Here is a 27,999-nt window from a genome sequence, read left to right on the forward strand (position 1 = left end):
ACACCATTTAGGCACGGATTTGGCCACTGCGTTTTTGCTGTAGAAAGCTTGGACCAATATTGCACTCTTAAACTTGCAATTCTGGGCGTATATGCATTACATTTTTGTTTAAAAAACAAAAATGCATTCCATCTATGTATTTGTGTTTTTCACACCCAAAAATAGGACCTGCAGCGATTTCTCAATCTCACATTGCCGAGAGTCAAAAATGGCTTCTGTGAATAAACAGACCAAAATTAATGTTATTTTCATGCATGAGTTCTGAAAATCGACCGTGTGAATGCACCCTTATGGTGAGTTTGGATGAATGCACATGGGCAGAAATTCCATAGCGAGATTTCCCACCAATATTCCGCTGTTGCACGCTGCCATAGGATTGCATTGGTTTATGCAATCCTATGCAGACAGCCACGATTGGACCGCATGAAACTCCCGTGGTAAACAAATCGCGGCATGTCCTATTTCTGTACGGGCCTCGCAGGGGCCAGTACAGAAGTGTCACCTCTGACGCGTCGGCTCTGCACTGAGCATGTGCGGCTGTGCACCAGCCGCTACATTGCAGTGCAGAGACATGACGCTGAGAGGACGCTGACGCTGCCAGTCACTGTAGGGCACGGCTCGCACCCCGCTGTTAGAATTATGTACACTGCAGATAACTGCTGTTTATTTAAATGGCAACAACGTCTTGGAACAAGAAAGTGAAAGCAAAATAGCTGAGAAGTATCTTTTAGAACTTCTAAAATGACAATTAACCTTCATCCCCTTATTTATCAATCAGTTCACATAAGGACTATTTTCCTTTTGGTGACTTACTACTACTTCTTGATTGCGAGAATAGCACTTGTTTTGCAACACTAGTCTATCCATAAAAACCCTGATGGGCAGTGTATAAGTTCATTGGAGAATAGACCCATCATGAGTATTTGTCGTGACTGCTAGGGTAGGATCACACAGCAGAATTTTCCTTACAGATTGTAAAACCATGGCATAGGTCCACAGCTAAGCCACAGATTTGACCCTTTGTAGGTCGTGGATCCAAATGCCAATTTAGTCCTTGTCAATTGTCAAAATCCACTTGCAGAATTTCCAATGAAGATTCTACGAGGATCCACATTAAGAAGTGACATGTCATTCCTTTTTTTTACAACACGGATTTCCCATTTAAATGTCCGAGACACATATTGTAAGTAGTTTTTGCACCAAAGTCCACCATGAACATATTCTTAAGAATGCTAAGATGCTAATATGAACAGGACCATCAAATATACAATATTATAGAGATAAATAGACTCTATTCTACCAAAACTTTGGACAACCCTATCAGTAGACATGTCTTATTAGCATGTCATGAAAGGGTATTTAGTCAAAAAATAGAGCACTTTTAATATAGGTACTGGTGTATCTTGTCTCCACCGGAACTATGGGTGGAGACATGGGTTGTGCTGCCTCAGTGAAAGGGTGATGCAGCCCTAGTGATGCCCCCAGCTGTGGATTCGGACAGAACTGTGTAATATGAGCAGAACCATCAAATATACAATATTATAAAGATAAATATACTGTATCCTACCAAAACTTTGGACACCCCTATCAGTAGACATGTCTTATTAGCATGTCACAAGTCATAAACTGAACTACATAAAATGCCAACCCTTGGAGGTGTCTGCACACTATTGGATACACGGGTTATACCGCTTCTGCACAAACCGTCCATCATGAAGCCCAATGCATTGGCCAGTCTACAATGATGCAAGCAGCGTTGTCGGTGAACAGATGAGCAACAGAAGAACGTTCTATGGGTTGATGAATCACGCTACTACATCTTTAAATCAACAGGACATACCTGGGTGTGGAGGACGCTCAGGGAACGCCTTTTGTTTGAGTGTGTTCTGCCAACAGTAAAAGGGGTAATGAGGCTTTGTAGCAAATTATCAAAAATCCCTATACAAAAGATGTTTACTCCAGGCTCATGCACAGCTGTTTACGGCTATAAATTGCACAGCCATTACCACCTTATCCTCCATTTCTGATGTTTCCCTACATCACTATTTTCCAATATGGCTGACGCATTCTTACCTATTTGCAAGCTTGTCCTGTAGTGCTGGAAAGCAAACAGGTCGTTACCGGGGCAACCTGTGAGTAAACACTTCTGAAGTGTCTGGAGAAAGTAATGGTTTATAGAGCGACATACACAAAATCCAAAGCAGAACCACAAAGCAAACTTATTTGATTACCATTCATTTGACCGCATCATCACATAGCCAGAGTACCCTTTTAAGTACGGCGGAGGCTCAGTCATAGTCTGGGAATGTTTTATGTGGCATGGTCTCGGTTCATTGGTTGTAGTAACAAGAAGCATGAACACAGAGATGTACCCCGACGTTGTAAACAATATTGTGCTGATAACAATGTGGCAATACTCTGGAATGGTCAGCAAAACTTCCAACAATACAACCCGTCTTGTCACAAATCCAACACCGTTTTATGTTGGTTTGAGGATATGGATTTTCCACGACTGGACCGGCTGCACAGAGTCCAGACCTAAACCCTACTGAACATCTTTAGGATGATCTGGAATGTCAGATCAGGAAATATGAACAGCGTCCATTCTCTTTGAGAGAACTCGCCAGACGTTTGCAGGATGGATGGAAGGAAATACCAGCTAAAGTGTATCAGACGATAGTAGAAAGTATGCCATGGAGCGTATCCAATGTCTTTAAGGCCAAAGTAGGCCCCACTAAGGCCTCCTGCCCACGACCGTCGCGGGATACGGCCGCAGTACAAATCTGTTTGTGGGCATTTGGTCCAAGTATTAACATATGGAAATAAATACTACTCTCCATTCTTGCTCAGGTGTCCAATTACTTTTGGTAGGAAAGTAGATTTGTAAATAAGCAATGGGATTCAACTTCCAGCTCTAACAAGTCCTTATAGGCCAATAATACCTCGGTCAAACAGCTGCTGTTTCCGGGTTCAGTCCAGTAACACAGAGGAGAAAAACTTAGGATAGAAAAAGAACTGCAGTCCCGACTTCAAGAGTGAAAGACTTCCAAAAATGTGGATGTAAACAGTTCTGAAGTTGCATTTTTTTTTCCAGCACGTTGATTTACAGGCATCGTACTATACTTTTACCAAACTAATAAATATCATGAGCTTAACCCCTTAATGACACAGGACGTACAGTTAAGTCCTGTTTGGGGTTTGTATGGAAGGGGATTGGGATCCGATCCTGCCCCATACAATGTGTGTGCTGGCTGGTTTCTTACAGCTGACACCTGCTGGCAATCAGTGTGAACGCTGAACGCTGCTGCTAACCTTTAACCCTTTGCAATCCAATTTTGGATTCAGGGTTTCCTAGGGGACTTTCTTTTTCTGCCATTATGCAATGGCACCATCTGCTGCCTACAGCCAGTACTGTGGTATGTGACATGCTGGAGAGGCCCCCGACAACAGAGCGGCCAGTAATCTACAGTAAGAATACCCTGCCGGACGTCTTCTGACATTGGAGCTGTACAGCCTTCAGTCAGAATGTCTTTAGATGTCAGACAGTGGATTGGAAAGGGTTAAATGCCGCTGTTAGTTCTGACAGCAGCATTTAAAATCTCTGACTGAAGTTCGGGGGTTACAAATGACGCTCCAGCAATGCGATAGCGGAATTACGTCTTTTTTCCATTTCACTTGGAAATTTAAAAAAAAAAGTTTTTCAGTACATTATATGGTACATTAAATAGCACCATTAAAAATACAGCTTGAACTGCAAAAAACAAGCCCTCATACAGCGATGTCAATGGATAAATAAGTGTTATACTTATTGTGATGGTGGGGAGAAGAAACAACCAAAAATGTAAAAAAAATAAAGGGGCGGTCCTTAAGGGGTTAAAGCACACTTTAGCTAATTTATCAATGTATTTACTCCAGTTTTGTGGTGTAAATGCATTAAAAAAATAAGGCTTTTGGTCTGAACAGCATATTTGTGTTGGCACTTCTATTGACATAGTGTGCAGTACTGACAAGTATGGTAGCTTGCAGTTGGGATAACCCCTTTTAGGCCAAAATCACCTCAGTCATGTAAGGGTATGTAGCCAAAATATAGAGCACTGTTAATAATATATACCTAGTGTTAATAAACATAACAATTACCATATCCGCCTAGCTGCATGTTGTTAAATTGGTTGGTCATCTGCTGAACTGGTGCCGGAGGAGCATTGTTGAAATGTGTTAAAGGCTGACCAAAGGAAGGGTAGGAAGGAGAGACATTACTGGGGGCCGGAGGTCCTGGATGCCTGGAAAAACAAATTAGATAGAGATTAGACCCCCAAACAGCATATAATACTCTGTCTAATATATGTTGTAATTACCTTTGAACAAGGTTTCCAGGGGTATTTGGTCCATTATATAAGTTATTCTGAGCAGGAGGTGGGGAGTTCAGGGAAACAGGAGATCCAAGTTGGGCACCAGGTTTCAGTCCAGCTGCAGAAACATATGCAAACCATATAACCAGCAAGGACTAGGAAATACGACTGCGTCTGCCTGCCAGTATAGCGCTATAGCTTGAGATATTACAGGTGAAAGATGGAACACATTACATAGGATCTTGTATAATGTCTTTTACAGACTGTATTTAGTTATGGTTGCTATAACTGCATCTGCAAGCCACAATAAAAGGGACACAAAAGATGCAGTCGTCTTTACTCTAAGTCCTCATGTCCACGGCAAAATAACATATAAAATCCGCAGCGTTTCTCCCGCAGGTGTGATCCGCGCCCCATAGGGATGCATTGGACACCCGCAGGTAATTAAATACCTGGGGATGTCATTTTCCCTTGAGGCACGGATTGCATGTGTGGGAAAACACCCGCAGCATGCTTCATTTAGTGCGGGTCTTCCGCGGGGACGGCTCCCGCAGGCTTCTATTGAAGCCTATGGAAGCCGTCCAGATCCGCGGCACACCCGCAGCTGAATTTCTGCTCCCCGAACCGGGAGAGCAGGAGTTAAAAAAAAAAAAAGTAGAGTGCACGGCGCATGTGCGCAGCATGCTGCCGGCGTGCCGAGCACATCCCCCGGGCCGAAGAAAGAAGATCCGGCCGCGACGGAGGGCAGATCCGCAGCGTCCGGACAGGTGAGTAATTCTTCTTTTTAGGCCTCATGTCCATGGAAAAGGAGGGACCCGCTGTGGGATTCTGCATGAAGAATCCAAGGCGGGCCTGATTTTCCCTGTGGACATGAGGCCTTAAGCATAGTGGAGAGCCGTTGCAAAAAAGATCCCTCTCTCTGAAATACCAAACTCATCGGTGCTCTACAAGAGCTTTCTACAGATGCCAGGTAATTCTTCCCTTTTTTTTTTTACACAGCGTTCACCATAACAAAATATTTTCATTGATCGTTACGAACGCAGTAATGCCTATTATTTTTTGCTTTTCGAAAGTAATTTTATTGCCTGCGACTTACTAGAAAAATACAATCCGCGCGGATTTCTGCAGCTCATTCCGCGGATTTGCTTTAAATGTTCTTTTTTTCATGCAGATATCCGCACCTATTGATAGCAATGTGGCCGATCTGCGTGGAATCCGCACTAAGGCCTCATGTCCACGGGGAAAATCAGGCCCGCTACGGATTCTCCATGGATAATCCGTAGCGGGTCCCTCCTGCCCCGCGGACATGAGCGCTGAAAATAGAATAAATAAGAATAAACTTACCCGCAGCGGCAGGTCTTCTCTTCTTCGCGGCCGGATCTTCTTTCTTCGGCCGGCTGATGTGCTCGGCACGCCGGCAGCGTGCCGCGCGCATGCGACGGGCACCTCCGCAGGGCCGAAGAAAGAAGATCCAGCCGCGAAGAGGAGAAGATCTGCACGGTCCGCTGCGGGTAAGTTTATTCTTATTTTAGGTCTCCCGCGGATCCGGACGGCTTCCATAGGCTTCAATAGAAGCCTGCGGGAGCCGTCCCTGCGGGAGACTTGCACGAAAATGGAGCATGTCCATTTATCTACCTGCGGGTGGTCAATGCATCCCTATGGGGTGCGGATCCGCGGGCGGGAGAAGAGTTAAAATCCACTGCGGATTTTAATTCTTCTTTTCCCCGTGGACATGAGGCCTAAAATGGAGCCTGCTGCGTTTTTTTCCACGCGTGAAAAACGAAAATCGATTAAAATGCCATCCGCGGGTGCAAAATTCAATTTAATTCACCTGCAGATGGCCAAAACTTTCACCTGGCGAATCTGCATGCGGAATCCGCAATTCAGTTTTGCTAGTGGACATGCTTGTGTGTTTGTAAAGAGTCTGCCCATCCTTGCAGACGTGTAATTTTCTTGCTACAATGCACCACAGTGTAAATAAAGTCAGACCCAATTATGATAAAATCATAGGAAAATCATTGTTGTCACATTAGTCGGGGTTCACATCAGCATCCTGTCATCAAATATTAACGGATCAAGGTTCTTTTTGCCTTTTCGAAATGAAACAAACTGATTTCTAACCGATGCAAATTCAAGCGAACAGATCTGTCAAGTAAACATAGTAACATAGTAAAAAAGGCTAAAAAAAGACATATGTCCATCCAGTTCAGCCTATTACCCCCCCCCCCCCCCCATGTAGATCCAGAGGAAGCCAAAAAAAAACAACGAGGTAGAAGCAAATTTTCCCCATTAATCCTTCCTGTCTCCAATCTGGCAATTGGAATAATCCCCGGCTCACCGACCGTTCTGAAGGCATTAGTGATTATAACATAATATTATATCGCTCAAGAAAGACATCCAGGTCCCTCTTGAACTCTTTTATCGAGTTCATCATCACCACGTCCTCAGGCAGAGCGTTCCATAGTCTCACTGCTCTTACAGTAAAGAACCCCCTTCTGTGTCGGTGTAGAAACCTTCTTTCCTCTAGACGTAGAGGGCGCCCCTTTGTTACAGTTAGTCACAGGCCTAGGTATAAACAGAGGATGGGAGAGATCTCTGTGTTGTCAGTCTTTTTTTTCTGTCAAAAAACAGAAACCGGGCAAAATTTAAGCAAACTGAAACTAAATAAGTCCCATTGAAGTCAAGGGGAATTTTACTGGATTAGTTTTTTCCATTTTTCTACTCTTAGGTTGGAACAGGAAAACAAAAAGCTGATGTGACCCCAGCCTAATACAACTCAGTCCTGATTATAAATGACCCAACATTTTGTGTCTACAGCTTCTATGCAAACCTACCTCCACTCCTTCTGCTTCTGCTTCCTAGGTCTTGGTAACCTACTGAATGTATGTTGGCAAGGACTAGGGGCCGATAAAAAGAAGTATGACTGAAGGATCAGACTACATAGTGTGTGTTTGTTTTCTGTTACCATGGAGACACAAGTCTGCATAGGAGCTGTATACACAAAATAGTAGGAGATTATTAATCAAGACTATTTGCAAAGTTTCTTCATTTATTATTTTAGATGCATTGGAATCATAACAAACCATAATGTGTAAAGCATACATTACATAATCTGCCAAAACCCTTTTTCTGCTATGCAGCTAGGTGAAAACGGGGCTGAGAAAACAGTCTTCACCTAACTGTAACAGTAGAGGGCGCTCCATTCAGATGTGTCAGCAGCTGTTCTAAAAAAAACAGGTACAGATACAACTGTTCCTAAATTATAGCTTAGTAATAAGTGTCTGTATTATATTTATGTTCGGTAGCCGTGTGTTCCCCATCTCCAGTGTTTTACTGCTCTCCCCGCTGATATGCTGCTGTCCCTCAACTGCTCGCTGCAAGGGAGAGAAGCCCTTCTATTCTGAAGATGGCTTCTCTCCTCACAGTGCTAACTCCCCGGCGGAGCTAAAACACTGATAGGGTGCATCGGGTTGTGACATATAGTAATGTACACCCAATGTACTGAACCCCCCTATTAGTGCATCAGGTCCGACGAGGAGTTAGCACTGTGAGGAGAGAAGCCATCTGGAGACTAGAAGGGCTTCTCTCCTTCGAAGCACTCTAGGATGGCAGCATATGAGCAGGAAGGGCAGTATAACACTGGAGGTGGTGGGGCACAGGGATATTAAAAATAAATTATATATAATATAGACAAATATGAACTGTAATATGGGAACAATTGTGTCTGCGGCTGTTCTAGATCTATTGTTAGACTACATTCACATGAGTGTGAATCTCGCATCATATTGAGAGACACACAAAACTTGTGCGAATATGAACTCCATTCATTTGAATGCAGTCATACACATGAGCGATTTTTTTTATTTATTTTTTTCCTTACAGAGATACTACAAGGATAAATATCGCTGTGTGTCCTGTTTTTTCGCATCCCTCAGAATGCATTGCCCATCGTTTTAAATGGGAAGTCAAACACATTGCACACTGTGAGCTGTGCACACGAGTGCAATATGTTTCCCATTGAAATCTATGGGAAACACCTGCTGACCCTCCCATGCGCGTGAAACAAGCACCGGAGGATCGGCATTTCAAAACAGTGATGTGAGGTGTTTTTGCATGAAAAACTCCTGACATCCAGGGGTAAAATACACATTTACAAGAGAGATATTGGGCCAGGTTTCTTGGCCCAATATCGCACTTGCTTATGTGAAGGTAGCCTTAGAGTGGCTTCACACAAGCGTGTGCATACATAGGTGCATACATAGGTACGTACATAGGTGAGCACCCCTGCACGCACAAAAAAAAACACACGTATATGAAGGCCCGTGCATTGCCTTCAATGAAGCCGCGCTGCTCCCCGAAAATTCCTGCAGGGCTTGCAGCAGCCCATTGCTTTCAATGAGACTGCAGAAGTGCCGGTCCCATTGAAAGCAATGGGAGAACATTGCGATCCTCTGCCACAGCTGTCACTGCGACAGCTGTGTTAGGGAATTCTTTATTCCCCGCAGGGATGAAGAATTCCTTTGCTGCATCTGTCACAGATGAGGCAGGTGCAGCCACGGCTCTATTGAAGACAATGCGTGCATTGCCTATGGACATGTGCACCATTGGTTCTAATAGAAGCGTGTTTTTGTGCGCGCGTATGCGCGTACAAAAAAACTCTTGTGTGAAGCCACCCTCATGCGATGATGTGAAGAGGGATTTCTCAACCCGTCTTCACCTAGCTGCATAACAGAAAGGAGGTTTTGTAAGAAAAGTGTTCAGAATAGGCTAATAAGACCTATTGCAAAAATGCTTATAATCGCCTATCCACAAAAAAGTCCAGGAACTCTTTTAATGTCTATGAATAGTAAATAGGGTCTAGAATGCAAGCATTGCCTGGGAGGATGGGGGGAAAGCAGTTTCAGTTCTAATTCTAACTGTTGTTTGTACCTAAAGTGCTATGTGTGAAACAACACTTAGGGTGACTACCCACTACAGTTTTTGTTCACTGCGAAATTCGCAGCGTTTTTTTTTGCAGGGGTCTATGGGGCTTATAATATTAAAATTGCGATTTCGCGGTAAATTACGATCTTGCGCGATCGCGATTTTAACATTATAAGTCCCATAGACCCCTGCGGAAAAAAAAACCTGCGAGTTTCGCTGTGAAAAAAAACTGTAGTGGGTAGTCACCCTTAGGCTTCCTTTTTTTGTATCTAAACAAATTCCAGAAAAATAGCATGCATTTTTTTGGATGCCACCAGTGTTCCCTTAACGGCTTTTTTTGGTGCTGGTGTTTAGTCATAAGAAAAGCACGGATACAGCTCACTCGAACCAAAACTTGTATTCCACCAGAAAGTTGGTACACGGACCATTCATGCTTCAACGAGTCTAAAGACTAACAGGAGTTGTGAAGATAAAGCATCCAACACCCAAGAATAAAATACTAATCTTTATAATTCCACATTTAATGAGTCCATTTTAAATATGGAATTATAAATATTTGGATTTTACTCCTGGGTGTTGGATGCCTTATCTTCTCTATTCCTGTTTTTTAGTAGTTTATTTCCCCAAATCACAGTAGTTTATTTCCCCAAATCACGTTTTTCCTATAGATAAGCCCATTGGAAAATGCCAGAAAAAAAACAGACAAAAGGAAAAAAAAAACACACCAGACTCAGGGCATGCTGCAATATTGAGAAAATGCCATGCAGCCAAAAAAACTGTAGCAAAAACAAGAAAAAGAGGTGCTAAATTTTTTTTTAAAAAAACAACGCTTTTAGGTTTTACATTCTTCACTACTGACCTACACCCAGATACAGCTTTTTGTGCAGGAAAAAAAAAACTGTATCAAAGCCAATGAAAAGTATTTTTTAATGACTATGTGTGAAATCACCCTGAGGCCTGTTTCACACGGCCCAGAAAAATTACTTGAGATTCGTGTGTTGTGAGACACACAAATCTCGCGCAAATATAAACCCCATTCTTTTGAATGGAGTCCTATATATCAGCGATGTATCGTAGCAAGCTCTACCTTTTCACGGTCCTCTGAACACATCGCCAATTTATTTCAATGGGACCTTTAATGCGCTGCATGGCTCTCCCATGTTGTGTGATGTGCATGCGAGCACGATGCAATGCTTCCCATTGAAATCAATGGAAAACACTTCCCATCCTCTTTTGCAAACTTGTGCAAGAGGATCGGATGCCAGAAGTTCCTGCCTGAAAAACTCTTTGCATCTGCGGGTAAATGGCATGTTCATGTGTGCGATATCGGGCTAAGTTTCTTGGCACTATATCGCACTCACCCCTTGTGCAGATAGCCTGAGGGTAGTTTCAGACAAAGTGCTTTTTGGAGAAAAGCAGAAAAGCCACAGTTTTTGTTTTAACAGATTTAGATGCATTTTTAAAAACTTGTATAGGACCCAGACAACCCCTTTAGCTGAAATGCAGATCATCTTATAGGACCAGTCCGGCGAAAACACATTTTTTCATGACTGCCCCTTCATCTGATTACTTGTCATACTCTGGAGGGCTTCTCTATGTATTCCAGCCACTTCCCTGCAGCGCAGCCTCCTGTCTGATGCTTGTCAGGCATCATCTTGAGGCTGATAATTTTTACTTTCAGTTTCACATCTATCCCATGATGCGACAGCACAGCATTAGCTGAGGCTATAACATTATTGCCCGCTGAGCCATGGGGAAAGGACAGTTTAATTATCATTACCTTCTATCTTCACCTAAATAAGCTAAAAACCATAAGTATCTAGTTAGGAGGATGAGCTGTGATTTCCACTATTATAACTGTGTGACAAGAACTGTGTGATCATCATCAGTAACTGTGATAGCAGATTATGTGTCCCCCTCCAAGCAGTTTCTGTGGTAGGGATAATGTAACAACATCAAAAAAACTGAGAATTTGACTAGGAAATGAACACATAACACCAAGCAGATCTGAGCTGCTCAGAACTGAGATCACACGAGCATCTGAGGAGAAGAGGCCATGAGTTTCAGACAGAAAGAAATAACTAACTAAGGTAACACTAGCTCACTTATATATTCTGGGGGATAGCTACATAACTTAATTTTTTTTTTTAATTACCAGAGTGGCCCTTTAATTTTTATGTAAAGTGAATCTCCAGGGCAATGACTAAAAACTTTAAATTTACTTTTTTTTAGCCATAAATGGATTATTTTTTATATATACAGGACCTGGCAGGCATCAATCTCACCATCATGTATAAGTCTAGAAGTATGTCATATTTGGAGGACGGAGGGAATCAGCCCCTTTCATTCATTTTCTTGCCTTGAGATAAGCAAAGCATTGACCAGTGCTGTTTTATGAGAGCTCATGGTCCCAAATGCATTATTCCGTCTCACCTGATTGTAGTGGAGGAGATCCAATGTTTGGAGCACCAGGTAGGCCGTAGCTGGGTGACATCACCGGTGTGCCATAACCTGGTGGGAGACCTCCCAGCCCAGGCTGAGGTTGGGAGTACGGAGGAGAGGCCACATACCCCTGCTGGCTCATTCTTTCATTAGCAGATGCACAAGCCGCGCTGTCCTATAGAACGGAGAAAGTAAAACAGTGCGCTGTAAAAAACAAGCTATAAACAAGTGACACACATACAGGTAGCTGGAAACATAATTCTGCTCTTATCAGCTTGTTTGCTCACTTAATTATTGACTAATGAGAGTAAAGAGAAGATGTAGAAATCCACAGCAACATAACCCCTGCTTGTCATTCACTGCACATCCGGAAATTCCAGGAATAAAATCTAGAAGTTGTAGATTAGCATTATCTAGGCCAGAGATAAAACGTAGGATAGTATTGGGGCGAAGCACAATGCTAAACATGGACAAAATCTGGGAAAGTAGGGATATCGGCACAGCAGCTAAACACAGGATAGTTCAAACCATCGTTTTTCCCCATAACCATGTATGGATGCGAAAGCTGGACTGCGAAAACAGCTGATAGGAGGATTGATGCGTTGGAGCTGTGATGCCGGGGAAAGCTGCTGCGTATGGCCTGGATGGCGAGAGTAACAAACAGCGAAATACTGAATCATACAAGACCCGATGTATCACTGGAGGGAAGATGACCGGACTCAGACTCACGGATTTTGGCCATGTAATGCGGGCAGAGTCACTAGAAAAATCTATAATGCTTGGACAGATCAGTGGCAAAATAAGACTCGGCCGCCAAAGGACATGATGGCTGATACTGTCAGAGCGGATACTGGCATGGATATCACACAACTGAAATTAGCAGTGCAAAACCGAAAAACATGGAGGGAGGGAGCCTTGAGGGTCGCCGAGGGTCGTGAATGACTAAACGGCTAACAACAACAACTATATCACTTGGAACTGTAGCAACTGCTGGTTAGTTTCAGTCCTATTTGCACATATCAAATTAAATAACTCCTCAAAGAGTAACTGATTTTTTTTTAAGTTTTGACATGTCAGAGCGACATGTCAAAAGTTTTGATTAGTGGGGGTCCCACTGCTGAGACCCTTCATGATCACCAGAATAAAGGGGCTGCAGCGCTCACTTGAGTGCTGGGCCCCTTCTGCTGTCTTCGCTACCTGTTGGCTCCTGTTAGCAGCTGAACATGGATGCACAGAGGTCTATAGACCTGCATTAGTCCATCTCCAGCTGCCAAGAAGGAGCTGACAGGCAGCTCTGTCACTCCGACATGTCAACAGTATGGGGAACAAAATGCAGTTAGTCTTTAAAATAGCAGTATAGAACGGCCACAGCTGTCATTGTGCTTTATATCAGATCTAGAGGGGACATTTCTCCATACATAGCTAACAGATTGACTGGTGTGATTTGGCTGGAGTTCCTGAGGCTTTGTATCTACATGAAGCGAGGGGAGGGCAGCGAGTGCTCTGCAGGTAGACGTGGCAGCAGTGTGAGCTTTGGACATTCCAGCCCTGGAATACTTCTGTTTGTTTTGCATTTCTAATCCCTATGACGTCTCACACAGGTGCTTTTTCTGCTCCCGAGTGTATTTGTGTGTGCAATGCACCACGTGTTTATGTAGCTTTTCTGCATTTGTCTGTGCATTTATGCAAGCCCATTGATTTCAATGGGTTCTTGCAGCACGCAAATGTGCACAAGATAGGTCATGTTATGTATCTTTTCACGCATGAAAAAACTACGCTCTTTTGAATGAACCTATTGAAATCAATGGGCTCTATTGACGGCGTATGATGCGTGCAAAATTTGTGCGCATAATAGGCTCGTGTGAACAAGTCGATGTTGTCATAGAGGATGATGCAGAATATTCAGCAGTAGGAGGAGGAGGCCTTGTACTGATGAATCACACAGAGTAGAAATGAAACATCCGGAAACAATGTATCGACTTTGAGGTAGACGAACACGCTTCACTAGTGTGCTACAAGACAACCAAACTTCTGCACTTTTATAATTACTTTACAATCGGTTTATGACTTCAAAGCATTTAAAATAGATGAAAATCTTCAAATAGTCTTGGAGAAACTTACTGTAGCGGTCCGAAGCACAAAGCAGGGGGAGATTACTTGTTACGTCACCAAAATAGTCTAAACCGCAGGAGCGCCGAAGTCACCGCTAGGTTGTTGGCGTTCGTGCAGAGCGTTTAGACGGGCAGATCCCCGCTGGATTATTAATGTTACCTTATTTTTTTTTACAATATAAGCAGTTTATAAGTGCAAATTCTTAGTCAATCAGTTTTGCCCTGCGACAGATAGGTTTTAAATAGAAAATAACCAGGAACAAAAACAGATGCAGCTGTACGCCAACTGTACATTTTTGTTGATGGATGCACCCAAAAAAAGGTTACAGTTTGTGTAAGGTTGGCATTTTTTTTTTATTAAGGCGAGAAATGAAGGGTGGAAGTCTTTCCTGGGTTTTTTCTTCCTTTAGATGGATTGTATACACTGCATGAACATATACCTATACGCTGTACCAATCTCCCATAAGCGGACAGGTGTCCGCTCACACGAATTGCACAAGAAACGCGCATGAAAAATGTACAGCGTGCACTATCTTGGCGCGTATTACACGCACATACATGCCAAGACAGTGCGTGTCGCTGCTTTATTTACAGCAGTTTATTGTATTACTCACCGGCTCCCTGTGCGGTCACCCACCACAGATTGCGCACCATACGGCAATGTGACTCTTCTCAGATGGCCGTTCACACGCTCTACCATTCAACTTTGTGGGTGAACAAACTTGCACATTTTCCAGTGCCACGCAATCTTCAGAGGGAGGACGGCGCTGGAGCCAGGGAGCGGGCGAGTGTAAAAAGTACATCAGCTGGCTCTCTGCCATGTCCGCTAACTGCACTGTACCTTAGTTTATAATTCAATAGGGACGTGATAGGTTCCCTTTAAGGTATACAGTAAAATATCAAAAAGTCTACATATACTGCATTTTTTTTGCTTATTTGTCTACTCTATCTTTGGACAGAACAACGCAAGAGGCTCCATAGAATCCTATGGAAGTCAATGGGAGCCGTCAGAAAAAGGGAGGGGTGGAGAGTTGAGATGACACGTGCCTCTAGTTGAGGCATTTAAAAGTCATTGAAGTAGTTCTGCTGACCGAGGGATTTTGGGGCAGCAGTGTGTTTTCTCTGAAGCCAGCCATATGAATGGATGGGAAAATCATGAATAATAGCAGTGACTTGGTCGCGGCTATTCTTCGATCATCTGATTTTCGGCAGAGAAAGTCGCAATTTTTTGCACAGCTGACTTTGCCGAGAAATGATGCTGGTGTGAAAGAGGCCTAAAAATATGTGTTTTAAAAATTGTGTGATGAAAGCCTTCAATTGGAAAGGATTTGAAAGCCAAAAGGATATTAGAAAGTTGCCTAACTTTTCATTAGTTACCTATTATTTTTATTTCTGTACAACAACCCCTTTAATGTCCTCGTCAGCCCAGACACTGTGTTGCTTTGCAGCATGTGAAGTGTTGATAATCACAGCGCATACCATTCAACCTAAATGAAAACATGTACTTACGATGAAATAGATTCTCCCGTTATATATATATATATTTTTTTTTTTTTTTTTTTACACAACCGGGCTAACACAACCATATTTGAATTGCGTATTATGTGTGAGATGTACGCAGGCATTGTATTCGCAGACAATCAAATACATTGATTTATGGTGGTTCACTCACATCTGCGTAAGGAAATTGTGTATTCCACAAGCGCAAAAAAAAAACGCGCCATGTCCTTTTTTTGCTGCATATTGCGCATGACAGAGCCAATTGTTCTCTATGGGCACATAATCAACGCTGTCCATACGTAATTACATTGTATATAGGTTGCGTGGATACGCGCCATTGCAAAGTGACAGAGCGGGAAATTTGAAAAAAAAAAACAGGAAGATTATGTAAGACAGCGTGCATGAGATAAGCTGTTATGTGCAGTACAAAATCACTGCCATAGGCTGGCACACCACCAGCTCACAGCGGCAAAACCCTGCATGACGCACGCAGCGTTTTACGCATACGGTCGCGTAAGCCTGGCCTTAACCATCAGTGGTCCAGCAATTCCAGCACGCTAATGTGATCGGAACAGCGTAAGGGTGCATTCCCACGAACGTATATCGGCTCGGTTTTCACGCCGAGCCGATATATGTTGTCCTCATCTGCGGGGGGGGGGGGGGGGGAGGATGGAAGAGCCAGGAGCAGGAACTGAGCTCCCGCTCCCTCTCTGCCTCCTCTCTGCCCCTCTGCACTATTTGCAATGGGGAGAGGCGGGATGGGGTGGGGCTAATTATCAGAACTTATCCCCACCCTGTCCCGCCTCCCCCCATTGCAAATAGTGCAGAGGGGCGGAGAGGAGGCAGAGAGGGGGCGGGAGCTCAGTTCCTGCTCCTGGCTCTTCCATCCTCCCAACCCTTCCCCCCCCCCCCCCCCCGCAGATGAGGACGACGTATATCGGCTCGGCGTGAAAACCGAGCCGATATACGTTCGTGGGAATGCAGCCCACGGCAATGTAATTGATTGCCTGCGAGTTATCATGCATCACACGTACAGAGCCCGCGTAATACGCAGCTAACACATGGTCGTGTGAGCCCGGCCTAACAACTATCATGTGTTTTTCACTTTTAAGGCTAGGTCTTGTTAGTTGTGGATTATGGAAAATGTATAGCAGTTCTAACTAATACTTTTATGGTGGTTTCACGTCTGCGGTTGGAGTTCTGGTTTCTTGCTCCGTTTGGGAAGCAGGAAAGAAGAATCTCCTGGCTGAACGGCTCCGTGTTATAACGAAACCAAACAACGCGAAAGACCCAACATTGCCTATAATTGGGTCCGTTCGCTCCCTGATTGGCTGCCTGGCTTTTAGCCATAATTTTAGCATGTGGTGCGTTTTCTTCAGGTATTATGTGCCAGATCTATGACGGAATCTCCCACCGGAGATCCCAATACAGATGTGAAACCACCACATACTTTTGGTAAAGTATGAAGTAAATAAAACAAAAACAAAAAACAATCATGCAAGAGATAATAAAAGTAACAGGCCAGAAAAACATGTTAAACTACATAATATTAGTGGTGCTTTGAAAAAAATGAAAACATGTACAGTCATTATATCCCATGTTAGGGCTCCTGCCTACGGATGGATATTTGCTGCAGAACCCGCGGGGGGCGTCCGCACTGTGCCCATAGCATGCTATGGGAAACTGATTCTTCCTGCACACTTGCAGAAACTAATTGCCGTTTTTTTGCAAGTGGAGAAAAAAAATTGCATGCTCCATTTTTGTGCAAGTTCCACACTGACAGCCTGCATTGAAGTCAATGGAAGCCGTCCGATCCGCGGCCCTTCTGCAATTTCCTGGTAGGCGATGACGCAGGAAAAGCAGGAGTTCAAGAAAAACAAAACTGTACTGCGCATGCCCGCTGTGTGGACCATCCGCAGGACAGATGAAAAATAAAAGTAGGTACACGCAGACGGCTCTGCTCGCAGGGCCAGATTACGCTGAGCGATTCCGCATGCAGAATTCAGCCTTGCCGTGTGCAGGGGGCCTTACAGGGAGATGCAAAGTTTGGCAACAATGGACCTAGTTTTTCGGGGGGCGGCGGGGGTGAGCAGGGGGAAGATCTCTCTCACTCTCCCTCCCTCCCCCCGCTACCTCCCGCCGCCCCCCCCCCCCTCGAATCTGCTTGTACCAGTAAGCAGTTACTCGAGAAGAGCAATGCTCGCTCGAGTAACTGCCTCAACCGAGCGTGCTGGCTCATCTCTATTTATCTATCATCTATCCACACGGTAGATGGCACATGTTCGATCGCTGACCCTCCTGTTACTCTTCTACTGGTTGCCTACCTGAAAGGGGTTGTGCCAAAAATGGCTTCTATAACCTATACACAGGATAGGCTATAAAGGTTTGATCAATGAGAGTCTCACCACTGAGACCCCCACCGATCCCGACAACATGGGTCTTGTGTCTCCCTCTCCTTCTCACTGCACCCCCACAGTGAAGAGGAGAGTTAATAGAGACGCGGTTACACATGTGCAGTGCACACTATTCATTTTAAACTGGACTATTTCCATCAGCCCCATTGAAATTAATGTAACAACACCGCGCATGTGCAACCACTATTCCATTCACTCTGACATCCCTGTGGGTGGGTGCAAGTGCACCCCATTCTTAAAATCGGTGGGTGTCTCAGCAGCAAGACCTCACGGAACAGACTTCTACCACCTATCCTATGGAAAGCTGAGAAAAGTTGTTTTTGGTACAACCTCTTTAATCTGTAAAATAGACCACCCCTATCCATCTACCCTGTTCAGGCACACGTATGTGAGGGCTCCTTCACACGGGCGTATTTTTCATCAGCATTTTGTGAGCCAAAACCAGGAGTGGGTCCAAAATACGGAACAAATGCAAATCTTCCCATTATACTTTCTCTCCATACTTTTCACTCCTGGTTTTGGCTCAGAAAATCCTGGCGAAAATTACACCTGTGTGAAGGAGCCGTGAGGCTGGATCCGCACGGGCTACAAAACCATCGCTACAATGTGAAGCCCATGGTTTTCAACGGGTTCGTTCACATGACCAATGTTTTGTAGCCCGTGCAGCCTAAGATGGAAACCAAATGCTGCATTAGGCCTCTTTCACACAGGCTACAAAAAAACCCCAAAAAACCTGCAAGATTTTGTAGCAATGCGACATCGTTACAAAACGCATGTATGTGGAGCCCGGGGTCTCCAATGGGTTCTTTCACATAAGATGTTTTGTAGCCTGAAAGAACGCATTGGAAACCATGGGCTTCACATACATGCGGTTTGTAGCGATGTTGCATCACTACAAAGCCGTGTGATTTTGTAGCCCGTGTAGCCAGGCTTTAAGCATAGTGGAGAGCCGTTGCAAAAAAGATCCCCCCCCTCTGAAATACCAAACTCATCGGTGCCCTACAAGAGCTTTCTACAGATGCCATGTAATTCAGCTTTTTTTTTTTTTATACACAGTGTTCACCATAACAAAATATTTTTAATGATCGTTACGAACGCAGTAATGGCTATTATTGTTTTTAAGTATTTTATTGCCTGCGACTTACTGCATATCACACATGTAATATGCGGTAATCTTACGCTCCTTTGAGCCGGGGCCTTACAGGAAACTAGCTGTAGGAACCCAAACGCTCACTGACTCCGAAAGCAGGAAGGTTTAACTTTCATCCCTCTATGAAGAGCAAGCTGCACATTATAAAGCCTATATTATAGGCCCATCACAATTCTGCAGGCTTTAGGACTAAAATCTCCCAGCATTCCTAGCTGGTTCAATTTCTACACAGGGCCTGTAATGTTGCTTTTACACCAGTTTCTATTCCGTAATCTGATATTGGGAACTAATGCTCATCATTAAAGGGGTTTCCAGGCAAAAAAAAAAAAAAGAACTACCGATGAGGTATCCTCAGGATAGGTCCTCAATAGTTCATCAGCCGGGGTTGGCCGCTCGGGATCTCCATCAAGCAGCTGATTGGCCGGGAACCCAAGCACCGGACCCCAGCCGATCAACTATTGATGACCTATCCTGAGGATACCCCATCAATAGTTTTTTGTTGCCTGGAAACCCCTTTAAAATATGAATTCCTTAATGATAAATTCTACATCCAAAAGTTCCACAAACCTGCTGGGCCACATTCATGCATATTTATGGAGATTTCCGTGCACATTCTGCTATGGATTTCACATATGTGCATTAATAGTACACATGTATAAAAAGCCCAGTGAACCCGGCAGGCTCAAGTACAACGGTGGGTCCAAGAGACCCGATGAAAGCACATATATAATGTATAATTACTACAATGTACACGACACGTAAACATCCATCAGCGGTGTACGCATTACCGCAATAGTCAATAACACATCCAAACAATCCTACAAGAGAAATTAAAACGCTGTTATTGGCAGATTTCTCATATCCATCCACTGTCATGGATTGCTGATTCCAGTAGTACTTCACAGTCCAGAAAATACAGAAAAGCGTCTTCTCAATAAGGTTCCATACTATCCACAATTGAATATGCATTCGAGTGCCACTGGAGGATGTAGGAGAATACCATATATATAATGCTAACCCTACGAATCCCTAATGGCCATTACTCCCTGAGAGAAGACGGAGCAACTGTCCTGAGAAGAGCGACCCTGTATAAGTGTGCTTGAGATCCTAATAATGCAGATGAAAAAAAAAATATTGTCACCTTCCATACACGTTTCTCCCACACAGACTGGGTTCATCAAAGGACAGTTCCTTGTGACAAAATGCCAGTAGGCATGAAAAACAGGCATCAATAAAGTTCAATAATGACGACATAAGCAAGATTCACTAAGATCCCATCTCAAAACAACTGCATGTGGCAACGCAAGTAACTAGCCATCTAGAGACATTCATCTAGCAAACCGCTGGGCCTCCTTTAGAACTGCAGCAGTTGTGTATTTGGACACGTTAATGCACCTGCATTGCGTTTGGCTGCCATCCGCTTGACTGTGCACTGCCAATTCGTTGGAATGAGTCTTGACGTCCTCCTCTGACCCCTTTTGCTGTCGAGTAGTTTACATCCACAGGATTCTCTTTCACTGGATATTTTTTATCGATCACGCCATTGCCAGTATACCCCTGACACTGTTGCATGAGAAAACTCCAAAATGCTGGCAATTCTTGAAATAGCGTCTCTGGCTACTCTAGTAATAATGACAATGTCTTTTTGAAGTCATTCAGATTGTTCAAATTTCTTATTCTAATATGGATTTACACTGAACCTCATCCACAGAAAACTTGCTCATTTGCTGTACTCTGGGGTCACGTAAAAGGTGAGGGGATGGGATGGGGGGTCCGGGAGCTGTATTTCATACTCACTAGACACCCCATTCCTGTGCTGTGTCCCCATGAACTATGCGCACACACACAGTGACTCAGCCGGCTGTGTGCATGCGCTCTCCGATAGAGATGAATGTAAAAAACTGTCCTAAATTATAGCTGAAACCTAGGCCAGCTCGTACCTGGTGTAGATTGGAGTCTGGCGCATGCAGGTTTGCGCCTCTTATTACATTTGTGGCATTTATAATGACACATGTTTTTTTAGACTGGCATATAAAACGCCATTACTCCAGTCTAAGTAAATATGCCCCAATGTTCTGGAAGTGTGTAATATTGAGCCAAATCTCTGGCCAGGAATAAAAAATTGGGGCACCTCTTTCAGGGTAAAAGAAGAGCTCCCAAAGGTTGGGTCACCACCTGGGACTTATGTCCTACATAATTGACAGGTCAAAAAAGGAAATAAAGTGAACTGAAACTCAGGAGCTAAGAACTTTTTAAAGCACCTGCAATAAGAAACTTTAGGCCTCCTCCCCACGGACGGATTTCTGCTGCGTAATACGCGGCGAAAATCCGCCGTGTTGCCCGCAGCCATCGCGAAATTCCGCACCGTGAAATCTCCCGTCCTCACCCGCGGGATGCTCTATTTGCCGCAGGTGTACGCGCGGACGGCTTCCATTGCAGTCAATGAAAGCCGTCCGTTCACGCTATCTTCCGCTGTAGCACAGCGGAAGATAGCGTGAAATTGCCTCTCCGCCTACCGCCGCCGCGTCATATGACATGGCCGGCCGTGTCACGCCGAAGCGTCATGCGGGACACAGGACGCCGGATCCGTTGGTAAGTATGGGGTCTCTGGGGGGCGCCGTGACGGGCTTCGCCACGCAGAATATTCCGCGGCGGAGCCCGTCACGGCCGTGTGCAGCCGGCCTAAGTGTTTGTTGCAGATTTTGTCACAGATTTGCCCCTTTTAATTGAATTCAAATTGAAAAGGTGAAATTTGCTGCAGATCTGCACCAAAATCAGTGACAAAATCTGCAGCAAATCAGCAATGTGTGAACGTTAAGCTTTCCTATTGCAGGTGCATTAAAAGTCTCACGTAGTGACTTTGGTGCAAATGTTCCGCAAAAGAAAAAACTGCACGAAAATCTGTATCAGCATCCACACTGCATGGTGGAGATTGTGATGTGGATCCGCAACAAAATCCACCACATGTGAACACACCAAAGGGACCCTTCAAACGGGCCGCAATATTCTACAACAGCGTTGTGAAATATATATGCCCTACTGTGGAACATTCAGCCCCAAAATCCACACTGCTAAAGTACAGATTTTGGTGCAGAATTAAAAATATGCAGTTAGCAGAAAGATCCCTAAGGCTGGGTTCACACTGGGCGGATTCTCGACGGAAATCTTGCGGTTTGGCCGCAGCGGAAAACTGTGAGATTTCCGCCAGGAGAACCACTGCTTCAAAACCCGCGACGGTTTTGAACTGGCCCGGCCGCTCACTCTTCCACTGCGGCCGGCGCGGCCGCAGCGGAAAAAAAAAATGAACATGCTGCGGTCGGCAAATCCGCGCCGCAGCGGCGGCTTCTGCTGGCTTAGCCGCAGCGGATTTGCCGTCCCGTGTGGACGAGGTTTCTGAGAAATCTCGTCCACATGGCTGGCTAATCCCGGGATTAGCGGCCACATGCGGATTTGCTGCGGTGAAGTTCCGCACGGAATTTCCGTGGCAAATCCGCCCCGTGTGAACCCAGCCTAAGAGTATTTTCACCCAGGGAAAGATTTATGAAACGGTCTTTGTAGCCCATGGCTACCAATCACAGCACAGGCTTTATTTTATATAGTGCTTTTGAAAAATTAACGCTGCATTGTGAATCCATGTCAGAATCTGCACCAACTGCAGCAAACTTCAAGTGAATTAAATTGGATCTGCACCAAAATGTGCGGTAAAAAATATGCTGCAAATTTTGGTGCAAATCCACAACAAAATTGGCCCCGTGTGCACGCACCTAACGCTATTTTCATACGTAGCGTAAACCCCGTTCCACAGTGAAATTGACTGAACCAAATTTGCAGTGTTTTACAGTACAAGCAATGTGGATTGGCTTCAATGGAAGCCGTCCGCATGGAGTCCACGTAAAAATGGAACATGCTATGATTTTCCCTTCACAAGCGGAAGTCACAATTGAGAAGCGCTTTTCCATAGCATGCTGCAGATCCGCGGTATGGACGCCTGCTGTGGATTCCACAATGCAAATCATATTTGTGTGCAGCCAACCTAAAGCAGTTTTCCTGGGAAATACTACTAGCAAGCTATTCTCAAAACAGGTAATCAATAGCTGATTGCTGGGGACCCGCTGTTCGGGATCTCTGGCAATTGGCTGATAATGCAGCCCGCTGTCAGTGCAGCCGAGCCGGTCATTGTCATCAGGGTTGGAGACGGAAGCATCATAGAGGGCTTCACTTTTATTGAAATCAGTGGGAGCTGAAGGCTTCTATTATACTTCCGGCTCCAACAGCAGGGTCGGATGAGAAACTTTAATAGATGGCAGCGCTCTCAATGATTAATGGAAATGAAGCCCTCTGTGACGCTTCCGCCTCAGACACATATGATGGCGAATGGCCCTGTTGCACTGACAGAAGACCGGGGCAATCAGCGAATTAGCGTGGATTCCAAGCAGCTGGTCCCCGGCGATTAATATTGATGGGCATTGTTGTATCTTGTCTCCACCAGAACAATGGGTGGAGACCTGGTGAATGACAGTATCCGCCCTTTTTACAACCCCAAAGATCCTGATTGGCTAAGGTGGCTGTGTGTGCTTTGAAGGAGCCAGCTTCAGGAGCTGTCCGAAGATCAGTATGAGTGGCCACAGCGCGTCCAAGGAGGCTGAGGGTGCAGGGGGGCTGCAGCAGGACAGGAGTACAGCCGGGTGAGACTGTTAGCGCAGGAGTGCCGACGGGACCACAGCAGCAGGGAGAGACACACAGCGCAGCAACCCCCATTTGCCACACAGTGGCAGGGGTGAGTGACAGGAGTGGGAAGGGTACACTGGTGCGCGGTCCAGAAGGAAAAGCATCGCTGCAGAAGGAACTGAACTCGATGTGCCGCTATGACTGTACCCCTCCGTCGCCCTCCCTGCTTGTCACTCATTGCGCTCCAAGGCGGCTGACTGGCTTCAGCATCCCCTCGGCTGGTAAGACAGTCCCCGGCACCCTCACATCTCCGGGAATCTACCTGGCGGCCTCCACTGTGTTCTAGTGGCAGCGCTGTCACTGTTAGCACAGGCATTGATGCAGCCTCCTGGCAACCAGTGACAGCGTAGGATTGCCGGTACCTAGCACCGCTATGCAACCTCCTCATTCGCGACGACAATCCACGGCGCTGTTGGTGGTCCTGCACCAGAGGCAACAGCTGGACTGCAGCGCGGCAGCCAATCACAAAATGGGGGTGTGAACTGGGAGCTCTAGGCCAAAGCCTTGTCTCCACCCCTAGTTCTGGTGAAGACAAGATACAACAATACCATATTGATGACCTATCCTGAGGATAGGTCTTTTCTCCAGGCATCCCGAGGATAGGTGACCAATAGGATTTGCCCGGAAGATCCCTTTAAGAAGTGGATATAGATGTGGATTCCCCATACAGGGAGAATCTACAAAGTATCTTGAGAAATCCACCAAACTTCCCAAAATCAGCACTTTTTATATGTAAATACAATTGTCATGAATGGGAAAAATTGTTACTATCAAAACTACCCCCCCTGCACCCCGGCCTGAGGGCAGATTCACACGAGCGGCTTTGTGTGCGCAAAATTTGCACACGCAGAAAATAGAACCCACTGACTTCAGGGGGTTCGTACTTCTTTCCTTTTTTTTTTTGCATGCGTTAAAAAAAAAAAAAAAAAAAAAAAAAGAACATACTCTATTTCCTGCGCATTTGCGCACCAAACGGATGTGCAATTCGTCGTGCAATTCTGTGATAAAAAGAACAAATCTGGAACTCATTATGCTAAATAGCCACTTGAATCGGGGGCGTGTCCGTCAGCCGCACGAATACGAACATGCTCTGTGAGCGCAAAAAGTGCGGTAAAAGGTGCTGATACATGCGCAAAAAAGACTCGTTCATAGTGTAAAGGCGTTGCGCTGAGTAGTACGCAAAAAAAACGCATACTCCCTTGTTCGTTTACGCCAAATGATTAGCGAACGCTGACATCCATCGCTCGGACAGCCTGTTTATACAGCGTCGGCTCGTTCATGCGCAAAATCGTTCAGTCGTTCATATTCGCAGTAGAAGTGACCGATAACGACTGAACGGTCGCTAATTAAACCGAACGATTAGCGAACTGGCCGGCGAATATTCTTATGCCTGCGTAACACGAACGGCGAACCATTGGCTGTGCTTAGACCTCCATATGTTCCCCATCCGGTGACAAGTGGGACAGCTCCTCGTGTGGCACTGGTGCCACCACAACACTATGGCATGCCACTGTCACCTCTAATGCCCGGTCCTGAGCCGTCACTAAGGACCCCTCCAGTAACATCCCGCCGCCCCTATGGCAGCTCCCCTAGCCCAGTGCACTTACCTGTCCTGGCAGTGACGTCCCCTAGGAGCCCGGGTCTAGTTGTGGGGAACTTGTAGCGAAGCCGGCAGCGCAGGGAGGAGGGAGCAGGCTCTGCCACGTCAGACAGCACAGCTGGAGTTGCCGCGCGCCCCCGCCGTTGCTCGCCCCCTGCCTGACAGGAGCGCGCCGCCGTCTCCAGCTCCTTCCTCTCAGGCCGGCGGGAGCGCGCACCACGTCACCTCTGGAGGATGCCCGGCTAGCGGTGTCGTGGCGCTCCTCTGTGGAGCGGGCTGAGCTCGTAGACGAAGGAGAGAGGCCGCTCCACGCTGCGGGTCTCGGCTGACACTCTATAGACATCAGGCCCGTCTAGGTGTCATACGGGCGCAGGAAAACGATAGGGGAGGCGGCCTGAGGGGAAGGAGATCTGTGAGGGCGACGGCAGCGCAACTCTTAACACGAGACCCTTTTTAAGCGGTTTTTAGCCTATTACTAAGGCTGTGTTCACACTTGGCGGTTTTGGTTCATTTTTGGTAGAGAATGCACGCCGTGTCTGAGCGCAGCCAAAGGGGGGAAATATTTTTTTTTTTTTCCCATTTTTATGCTTCAAGAAGCTCGGCCTGTGAATACAGTTTTCGCCAAACTACAAATGGCACACCAGCCCTAGAAAATAGTGTTAGGTCTAAGAAAACCGCCATCATGGAACCGCGTAATGCCGAGCGTTGTAGCTGTTCGCCAATGGAAAGATGAGATCACAGGTGCAGATCGGGGGTCATGGTGGCTTGTAATGGCCCTCGGGGCCGCCATGTATTTCTGCCTATTAGGCTACATTGGCGAGCGCAATATCACGCTTGACAACGGGCAATTTTCACAGCAACGCAATTTTGATTCAGAATCACATTGCTTTTGTGAAATTGCGATCCTCACGCGTGTACAAGGATCGCAAGTGTTTCCCGTAGATTGGGAAAAAAATCGCATAGCACTTATATGTGCATCGCATTACATGCGAGCGCCATGCAGCTTCTTTTTAAAGATATTTAAAGTTTAGAAAAAAAACAATTCCCATTTTTAACATAAATGAAGCTGCAATCTAGCATAATAATAATAATAATCACCTTTATTGATACAGCGCATAGAATCATAAGATGGTAGAGTTGGTAGGGACCTCCAGGGTCATCGGGTCCAACCCCCTGCTCAGTGCAGGATCACTAAGTCATCCCAGACAGATGTCTGTCCAGCCTTTGTTTGAACACTTCTATTGAAGGAGAACTCACCGTCTTGCGCTGTAAATGACACAACGATTATCTCTCAAAAGATGTCACTCAAGCGACTTTTGAGCGATAATCGTCGTGTCATTTACAGCGCAAGATGAGCGATCACCTTGCGCTACCTGTGGAGGATGCCCCCTCTTGCCTTCTGCATCCAGCTGTTTTCTGCACGGAGCACCGGGCTGTTATACCGCACATCATCTCCCCTCCCAGCTATCACTGTCGCTGCCGTTCGCACATCATCTCCCCTCCCGGCTACTGTCTTTTTTGAAGCCGCTCTCTTTTCTACCCTCCCAGCTCCGGCGCTGTAAGTCTTCCCCTTAGCCCTCCTATCTCCAGGCCCGCTGTCACATCGCTGGATGGCTTGAGACAGCAGCGGTGAAGCTGGCAATGCTGTAAATAGCGCCGGATCAGCTGCGCTCCTGTCCCCCTCTGTCACTGCTCCCAGAGGCCACCCATCTGCGCTGAAATGTCTCCTGCCGTCCACAACCGATGCTGAAGAAGGGCCCACAATCATCCCATTTACCACCGACCCTGAAGCCAGGCCCACGCTCTCCTTTTCCGTGTCCCATGACCGGTGTCATCCACAGTCTTACTCTTCAGCTGGCGCCAAGCTAGCAAATCGCCAGCTGTGGGAGTTCACTACAACTCCACCAGGGCATACCCATGTCTCCACCCACACTTCTGGTGGAGACAAGATGCATCAGTAACTATAGATTGTGCTTTTCAATACTGACAAGAAACAGTATTAAGCTCTTAAACTGTTAATCATATGCCAAAAAGACACTATTTTGTCATGAATTTGGCCCATAGAAACCTAAGGATGTGTCACTGGTATTGTCTTGTTAACAAAACATGTCCTGCTGATAAGGCTATCAATGTGGTATGATTAGAGCCTTTACAAAGTGTAAAAGCAAAGCTGAAAAGTCACAGCAAACAGCAAATTGAGAACAGCCCCTTGATATACTTTGTGTAAAGGTACGCTGTGAAATGCCTCAGTACACTTACTGTACATCAAACAGAAGAAAGTGTCAGTTCACCAATGCACAGACAAGCTGGGAGCAGGAGTATATACATCCACAAACAAGAAATTTGTGGAGAGGCAACACACAAATTAATGAACAGGTATAGTATTTACTCGACCCGGTAATGCAACAAATATTAAATAGTTACTTATAAGATTATTATAATAAACAGTTTCTGAAGTACACATTTCATAACAGAAACCCAAGCTAGGTCTTGCTCCAATTAAAGGGGATTTGTCAACAAAACCTCGTCCCTAAGCTGGACCCTGCCTAAAATAAAGCATGAGAGTATATTCACCTCTCTTGGAGCCCTGGGACACAGCTGACAGTGCTGCTGGTATCAACAATGACTTCCAGGTAGATGACCAGGAGGAAACAGGTGATCGCTGAGGCCGCAATGTTACGTCCCAAAACTCTTGGCATCATGGTGCCCAAGATTAGTGCTAATGCCAGAAGCACCAGCGGTGACACTGCGGCCTCTGAATGCTGGGCCCAGCTGGGGGACA

At 45.5% G+C, this 27,999-nt stretch overlaps 1 protein-coding gene across 1 annotated transcript in view; it reads right to left on the bottom strand.

Moving 5' to 3' along the window:
* SEC24D (SEC24 homolog D, COPII coat complex component) overlaps positions 1 to 25,361 on the bottom strand; it is a 106,089-nt gene extending 80,728 nt beyond the window's left edge. The window contains exons 1-4 of the mRNA XM_066573884.1: positions 25,225 to 25,361; positions 11,706 to 11,889; positions 4,356 to 4,467; positions 4,138 to 4,280 (exon numbers count right to left, since the gene is read on the bottom strand). Coding sequence (XP_066429981.1) covers positions 4,138 to 4,280; positions 4,356 to 4,467; positions 11,706 to 11,856 — 406 coding nt within the window. The 5' untranslated portion in view covers positions 11,857 to 11,889; positions 25,225 to 25,361. The remainder of the gene's footprint in view (positions 1 to 4,137; positions 4,281 to 4,355; positions 4,468 to 11,705; positions 11,890 to 25,224) is intronic.
* Between the last annotated feature and the right edge of the window lie 2,638 nt (positions 25,362 to 27,999).

The sequence above is a fragment of the Eleutherodactylus coqui genome, chromosome 7, assembly GCF_035609145.1.
Source record: "Eleutherodactylus coqui strain aEleCoq1 chromosome 7, aEleCoq1.hap1, whole genome shotgun sequence".
Classification (NCBI taxonomy): domain Eukaryota; kingdom Metazoa; phylum Chordata; class Amphibia; order Anura; family Eleutherodactylidae; genus Eleutherodactylus; species Eleutherodactylus coqui.